The sequence below is a fragment of the Ixodes scapularis genome, unplaced genomic scaffold, assembly GCF_016920785.2.
Source record: "Ixodes scapularis isolate PalLabHiFi unplaced genomic scaffold, ASM1692078v2 PGA_scaffold12__126_contigs__length_90152505, whole genome shotgun sequence".
In the NCBI taxonomy this organism is placed as follows: Eukaryota; Metazoa; Arthropoda; class Arachnida; order Ixodida; family Ixodidae; genus Ixodes; species Ixodes scapularis.
The window spans coordinates 5,396,768-5,405,182 of record NW_024609838.1 but is presented as its reverse complement, the minus strand read 5'-3'; the positions used below and the strand labels follow the sequence as shown (position 1 = coordinate 5,405,182).

Genomic DNA, 8,415 nt, shown 5'->3' with positions numbered 1-8,415 from the left:
AACGCGCAATAGGTAGTAAAAAGTTAGCAAGTGCAGCAGTTACCACCTTTTCCCGACCGTTACTTCCTTTTTACTAGCAACTCACCTCCTCAAATGCACGACAGGTAGTAACTGCAGCTGCAATCGGGAAAGCGAGAACACGGCTGCTGGCAGTGATTTCCCTACGCACCCCCTAGGGTGAGAGGTTTACACTCGCCCCTCCCCCCATTATTTTTCTGAAGGCACCCCCTTCATTACGCAACGAATCGCTCTATTCTCAATGCCCCCCCCCCCCCCTAAATATTTAGACCCTTTCCCCTAATTTCAATTCCTAGGAAAATCCCTGGCTGCTGGGAACCTAGGGGGACGCTGTTTTATAGATTTCTCCAAATAATTAGGAGGAAGAAGAGGACGCCGAAGCGAACGGACTAGTTCCTATCGGCTCCGTCATTTATGGTTAATTTCGCAGTATTAATTTGCGCGATTCAAGGTCTTGTGTATCCCAGTGAGTTTGTGAAGTCGAGAGACGCCAACGGATAACAAAGTTCCCAAAGGTACGCCTTTTTTGCCGAAATAACAGACATTTTCCACCACCGTCGTGCGCGGGGCCGCTAGGCCTAGGTGTGCTCCACGAGCGATAGGCCTAGTCGCTGTCGCTCCTGCCGCGGCTCGCCGTTTCGGCGGCGGCCACTAAGCCCCGAGATGGAGGGGACGTCCGCTCGGGCAACGATCTTCGACTCCCAAATGTGCGTGCAAGTTCAAGGCGAAGATCTTTCACCAGAGGAATTCCACAGCGGCACTGGATGGACGCAAGTGGGGGAACGCATGTCCAGACTACGTCAACGAGACCTTGTCGCGAAGCTCGCCGGCACCGACAACCAAGTAAGCAAGAATGCGAAGGGTAACAAGAACGTTAGAGCCTCGGCCATCAAGGCAGCGAGAATGCCAGCCATGCCGCTGGAGGAAAACAAGATCGTCATCAGACCCCGTGGGGGATTGGACATTACCAAGATTGGCACCACGACCGTCGCCACGGCCATTCTCGCCGCGGCCAAGATTACGACTGAAGAGAACGCATCAGACACCATTTGCCCAAACGCGCTACAAAACATCATGGTAGTCAGCACGCCTAAGGAGGAAAACGCCGTCCGCTACGCGAGAATTCAAACGATATCCATTCAAGACAAGACCTTCGAAGTCAGCGCGTACCGCACGGCGCCGCACGACACCGTGAAGGGCATCATCCGCGGCATCCCTGTCAACGCGAGTGCCGAAGAACTCGACAGCAACATTGTAAACGACAGAAACCCACTCGCCGTAGGAGCCAAAAGAATCGGCAACACGACCACGATCATTGTAGCCTTCGGAGGACCCAAGGTACCGAACTTTGTCCGATACGGTGTCACGCTCATACCGTGCAACCTGTATAGAAAGCAAATAGACGTCTGCCACCAGTGTGGCCGGGTCGGGCATCGCAAGGACGTGTGCCCAACTCCAACCAACCGCATCTGCAGGGGCTGCGGCCAAACAAACCCAAAGGAAGACCACAAATGTACGCCCAAATGCAAACTTTGCGGAGGCGCTCACTTGACCGCCGATAGAGAATGTAAAGCCAAATACAAGGTTCCCTACGTCGTCCGCAAGCGGCAGTGGGAGCGCCGAAAGCAAAACGTCAGCGACTGGCTGCCGTCGGAGAGCAACTTCCCGCTACTCGACGAGCCAGCTGCCCGCAAGTCAAGGACGCCATCGAGAAACCGCGCGCCGTCGAGAAATAGCAGCAGCAGGAGCCAGAGCAGAGACGCGCGACAAACAAAAAGCCAAAGATCAAAGTCGCGCGAGAGAGTCAGTTGGGCCGACGCCGCACGAGGTATCAAGAAGACCAATTCGAACGACAATGCCAAGAAAGAAGACAAAGCTTCAACCAAGGAACGAGAAATCAACGAGGCCCTGAAACAGGAGAACGCGTCCCTGCGAGCCACCATCAACAACCTCACCAAGGAAATAGCGGAGATTCGCAACGTCTTACGCACCATCGAACAGCCAAGATCCTGCCCGAGCGACAACAACAAGGTCGAAGAAGCTACGACAGACGGAGATAAAGCACCGGCACCGAAGAAAAGGGCCTTCGAATTGCGTAAGACCACGAAAAACGTAAGCAGCTGCAGCTCCGGCAGCAGCAGCTCCGGCAGCAGCAACAACAATGTCGAGGCGAAACTCAGCAGCCTCGAGGATATGATCAAATCGATGAAGGAAGCCATCCAAGCCTTCCAAACGGAGAACGTCAACAGACTCAATAACCTGGAAAGGAGCTTGCAACTAACCCTAAGCAACCCAACGTTCGGGCCCCTACAGCAGCAAGTCAACCAAGCGCAGCAACCCGGAGAACTTCGAATAGGACCATCATGGCCTCCAGCTCCACAGGCATAACGATGTGGCAGTGGAACTGCCGCGGCTTAGTCAAGAAAAGGGCAGTTGTCCAGCAACACATTGAGCACGCTGCGCGCAAGCCCGACGTGCTCCTACTCCAAGAAACGCTAACGGAAAAGCTGTCCCTCCCCGGCTACAGGGTGCACGCGGGCCCGTCCGACGGCAGAGGTCTGTGCACCCTGGTCAGGAAGGGTCTCACCTTCGTCGAACATCGACTAAGCAACGTCAGGATCGAACACACGCTCACCGAACTCATACCGACCAAGCAAAGAAAAAACAGCATCTTCATTTTGAATATCTACAGTAACCCATCGCAGAGACTGCAGAGGTTCAAAGCCATTCTTCACAAGGCAAGCACGACGGCCGGCCAGAGCACGCTGGTCGCGTGCGGCGACTTTAATGCTATGGATCCGGCGTGGGGCTACGTCAAGAGTAATGCGAAAGGCAGAAACCTATCCCACGATGCGGCGGAGCTCGACTACACACTCATAACCGACCCGGCTCTCCCAACGAGAATGGGCAACTCCGTGTCCCGAGATACCACCCCTGACCTCACGTTCGTCAAGAACAATGAACCGATCACGATCACGTGGAGGAACACGGGGATGGACCTCGGCAGCGACCACATGATAGTGGAAATCGTCATACCGGAGCAGAGCAGTGCTAATGTCAGGAAACATGCGTGGATCGATTGGACCGCATTCAGAGATAACAGAAATCAGGAGGCGGAAGAAGAGACCGAAATTGATGACATCGAAACATGGACCAACAAGATCATTCAAGACGTTCAAAACTCAACCAAGAACATAGAAACAGACCTCGAAACGAACACAATGGACAGCCGACTGGCACACCTCATCGAGGCCAAGCAGTCCATACTCAACAGATGGAAAAAGCTACGCCTCAATCGTAGGCTACGGAAAAAAGTCGCAGAACTTAACAGGACAATCGAGGAATACTGTCGCACGCTATGCGCCCAACAATGGGACGAGATATGCAACGCCGCCGACGGACAGATGCATAACGGGAAAACGTGGAACTTGCTTAGGCATCTGCTCGACAAAACTAAGACTAAGTCACACCAAAGAGACCGACTGGCGAAACTCATCCATCGAGAGGTCACTAAACACGGAGCCGAGCATGTGACGAAGCGCATCAGCGACAGATACCTGCCGACTACTCCAACGGAGTGCCACGGGCCGTACGGGGGGCTACGCAACGAGCGTCTTGACAGAGACATAGACGTAGAGGAGGTTCGCACGGCGCTGCAAGACCTCAACAGCAAGTCGGCGGCCGGACCGGACCGCATCACCAACAAAGCACTCAAGAACCTCGACGACAAATCCATCGAAAGTCTCACGAGCTACTACAACAAATGCTGGAAAACGGGAACGCTGCCGACGCAGTGGAAGAAGGCCAAGACTATCCTGATCCCCAAGCCGGGCAAGCCACCAGACACCGACAACCTCCGACCCATATCGCTCACGTCTTGCATGGGCAAGGTGCTGGAGCACGTCCTGCTCAAGAGGTGGCAGGAATACCTCGAGAAAGAGGACCTCTACCCGGAAACGATCATCGGCTTCAGGCAGCACCTCAGTACCCAAGACGCAATGATTCAACTCAAGCACCAGATCATCGACGGCAACACCAGCGACAACAAAGCGATATTGGGACTCGATCTGCAGAGCGCCTTCGACAAGGTTAAGCACTCGGCGATCCTATGCCAAGTCTCGAAACTCAACATGGGAGAGAGATCATACAAATACATCAAAGATTTTCTCACGGACAGAACTGCCGAGCTCAGAGCGGGGGATCTCCAAGCGCAAGAGAAGAAGCTGGGAAGCACAGGCACACCTCAAGGATCAGTCATCTCGCCGATGCTTTTCAACCTGGTGATGATAGGAGTGGCCGAAAGGCTCGGAAACATCAAGGAAGTTCGACACACGATATACGCGGACGACATAACGCTGTGGGTGGAAGGGGGCAGCGATGCCCACATCGAATCCACTCTACAGGCGGCTGTCGACGCGATCGAAGACCACCTTGACGGAACGGGGCTCAGGTGCTCGCCGAGCAAGTCGGAGCTCCTTGTATACCCGCCCGTCAAGCACCGCAAACCCAAGAGCAGCCCGAGAAACTACGAGGCAATCAAAGTGAAGAGCAGAGAAGGAAACGAGATCCCAAGAGTCACCAAGATCAGAATCTTAGGAATGACGATCGAGACGCACGGCAGAAACGGTGACACTGTCACCCGGCTCATAGCGAAAGCGGCAAACGCCACGAGACTACTCAAGCGAGTCACGACCAAGAAAAGTGGAATGAGGGAAGAGAGCCTGATCAGACTCATCCACTCGTTTGTCATATGCCACGTAGCGTACGTGGCGGCCTACCACAAGTGGAAGAAGAGCGAGAGAAACAAGATAAATATACTCATCCGTAGGGCCTTCAAGACGGCAATGGGACTGTTCGAAACAACGAGCACCAACCGCCTCCTGCAGCTGGGGGTGCACAATACGCTAGAGGAGATAGCGGAAGCCCAACGCAACGCTCAACTCGAAAGACTATCTACGACCAAGGCCGGCCGGAAAATCCTGGACAACCTGGGAGTTGGCTACCAAGGCAGGGAGCGGACGCAGCTCCCCATCCCCGATGAGATCAGGAACAACATCAGAGTGGACTCTATACCGAGGAACATGCACCCGGAGTATAACAAAGGGAGGAGAGCGGCGAGAGCCAGGGCCCTGATAGATCAGCACGCGGCCGACGGACACGCACGCTACGTGGACGCGGCTGAATACGCCAAGCTACACGGTTTCACGACAGTTGTCGTCGACGCGACCGGCACCGTTCGCACGACCGCCAGCACGAGATGCACCAAGGCAGAACAAGCGGAGGAGGTAGCCATCGCCCTGGCCATCGCCGACCGCGACTGCCACACGGTGCTGTGTGACTCGAGGCAGGCGGTGAGGAATTATGCCAAAAGCATGATATCGAAGGAAGCGGTGCGCATACTGCAGTCAACCAAGAACGACGGCGGCAGCAAACAAGTGAGAATCAAATGGTTCCCCGCGGGCGAGGCGTCGGATCGAAACGCCAACCACAACGAGACAGCACATGCCGAGGCGCTAACGGACCGCGCCTCGACCGACTGGCCGCTGTGGTTCAGCACCAAGGACCGAATGACCGACTACAACGAGATAACCAAGGCTTTCCGCTCGCAGAACTCTCCCACCACCTTGCTCGGGGCTCAGTCGAGAACAAGCCGTTTTATTTAGACAGCTGCAGACGGGCTCACTCCCCGTTGCTGATGCATAGAATGGATCCCGAGGCGACAGACAAGTGCAGAGTCTGCCGAAGGGAGACGGCCGGCTTCGCACATATGCTCTGGGATTGTATCAAGTACCCGGAAGAATCAAAGTCTGGGAGCATCCCGCTGCGACTGGAAGCAGCCGCAGGGAGCGATAATCAAGAACAACAACTCTGGGCCGTCCAGCAGGTCATCGGGGCGCTGGCCCGGCAGGGACCCAGCGCCCAGAAGACGATGTAGGCCCCGTCCGGAGCGCGCGCGCAAGCGCGCGTTTTACTGCAGGCTAAAATAAAGTTTACCCACTCCACTCCAAATAATTACTGCGTGTACAGTTACTTCTTAGTAACAGATACTTTCCTTGGAGTGTTTAGCAACGATATTTTGGAGAACAATCTTGGAGCGAAGCAGCGCCATATGTGTAACATCGTTAACAGACGAGGTGGTCACTGACCAACTAGCTTGTTTCAAATGATCGCTATAGGTTTAAGGTGGGGCAAAGCGAGACATAAAACTTTTGCCAAATTTTTATTTTAATTGCATCACTATAAAAAAAAAACAGCCTGGGGATGTTCTTAGATGTCTTTCATCTCCAAATGGAACAACCTACCCAGCGATATTGTGTCAAATCACCTCTCCCCCAATGTTCACTACTTCAATAACTAATGTATATCAAAGTTTATAATCGTGATTTATTGCTAGCTAGTTTTATGCGTGCAATTTTTTGTTTTGTTGTGTTATGTGACAACTGCCTTTTGCGTTTTCTTTTTTACTTTCATGGATTATTATTAATTGTGTTTATGACCGCCCCCCCCCCCCCATGTAATGCCCGTAGTGTCTTTAGGGTGAATAAATGAATAAATAATTAAAATTCGGAGTAAATACTACTTCACTGGAGCAAGCGAAACTTTAAACAAAACTACATTATCTGAAAGTCAGATAATGTAGCTCAAATTTGCCGCATAGAGCTAGCTGCTAAAACATACCAATAAAATTCATGCTTACCTTGGCAGAATAGTTGGTGCCAACCGAGGTGCCCACTTCAAAGCGAAACCCCGCGCTGAATTTCGCGCCTTTTTTTGGCCCGGGGGGGGGGGGGGGGGGGGGGGGGGGGGGAATAAACAGGTCAACCTCAACTCCGAATTTATTTTCTCCGGAACAGTCTTACAGGTGTAGCTCTCCATTTTTATCAAATTCAAACTGTACAGGTCACGGCACCTCTATGATGTGAAGTTTGAACGTACTTGGATTGCTTGACTAGGAGATAGATGGAGCTAAACACAAACTGTTTCATTTTGCAACGCGTCTCGTTTTACCCCACCTTCTGTAAAGGACGCATAGCTAGCCTTTGGGTAAGCGATTGGCTGAGCGTGTCGTCGCGTGTGCATTATCTGTGTTCTGATTCCTCGTCTGTGTTAAATGTATAATACGAGTGCAAAGGTGCGTGTGCGCAGCGTGGTAATATTATATGTATATATATATATATAATGTTTTGCCAGTTTTGAATTTTGACGTTATCTAGCGCCACCTGAGTCTTGTGGGAGTTAGTGCCAGTTACCAGCTAAAGGTAGTGAAAAATGCTATGCTTGTTAGTAAACGTTGCCAGCTTCTTGACCAAGTAACGCTTAGTACCTTGACCGTTACTACCTACAGTTACTAGGTACCTAGTAGTATATGTGACGAGCAGTTACTAACTTTTACCTAGTAAATACCACTGGGCTTCTTCTTGTTAAGAGTGTGCGTTTTTTAGGTTGTCGGTGACTAAAGCATCACAAGCGGCAACAAAAAACAAAACAAAAAAAACTTGATCATTCGCCAGCCTTTGTTACGTCTTAAAAAAGACGGCGAACTTGATTCCCCCCCCCCCCCCCCCTTTATGTCTGAAAAAGACGACACGGAAGGCCATACATAACCTTGCGCATTTGAGTCCGCGTCATTACGACCCACTGAATGCATCCAGAACTCGTAGCGTGAGGAACGGCCCTTTGGCGGAGAGCCTGGTACCGTATTACGCCTCAATCTGGGCGAAGGCAGGGAGGACACTTTCACGCAAGCCATTCAAAAAAGGGGGTTTCTCTACAATATGGCATCGAGGCACGGTTCCGCATTGTGTTGTGAGCCCTCTATCCGCGGAATCGCGAAACAAAGACCAGTCGGCGAATGCAGGACTCACGCGACGCTGCCCTTGGAAAATACGGGGCAGTGGGGAACTAGCTTCCTTGTAAACAGTTCGATGACCAAGCCTCGGGTTGCACGAATCCAACGAGGCATAGCGTTTGGCAATGGACGTTCTTCGAACGCCCCCCCCCCCCCCGCCCACACACACACACGCACACACACACAAACAAACACATTACCAGAAGATCTAGAAAGAACGCAACGCAGAGACCACCACAAGCTGACATTGAATAGACCCGTTTCAAGAGGTTGAGCCCTCTTGTAGCGGCTGCGCCAATTATCCTAACTCTGGGCATACATTGGACAAAAGGGATCGTTTGGCGAAAACGCGAATCCAATTACGCGCTTTGTGTGCAAGAAATGGCTTCGGCCAATCTTGCTTGATGGGGTTTCAAAAGAGGCCTATTCCCACGTGGTTTTCAGATGTCGATGTTGCACATTCTCGACAGCTCCACCGTGACGAATTTTTAGGTTACCACAGACGGCACGTAACTTTCAGAAGGAGGCTTTGACCTGATTGTAAACGT

At 52.2% G+C, this 8,415-nt stretch overlaps 1 protein-coding gene and 1 pseudogene across 1 annotated transcript; both read left to right on the top strand.

The window, feature by feature from the left end:
* The first annotated feature begins 389 nt into the window (after positions 1–389).
* On the top strand, positions 390–2,406 carry LOC120836399. The gene has a single exon (XM_040205262.3). It carries the CDS (start codon positions 682–684, stop codon positions 2,404–2,406), a length of 1,725 nt encoding a protein of 574 aa, XP_040061196.1. The 5' UTR covers positions 390–681.
* Positions 2,407–4,120: 1,714 nt separating this feature from the next.
* Positions 4,121–6,013, top strand: LOC120836398 (annotated as a pseudogene).
* The last annotated feature ends 2,402 nt before the right edge of the window (positions 6,014–8,415 follow it).

Excerpts from the sequence above, each read along its gene's own strand:
- LOC120836399 (XM_040205262.3), top strand. The coding sequence starts at position 682 with ATGGAGGGGACGTCCGCTCGGGCAACGATCTTCGACTCCCAAATGTGC.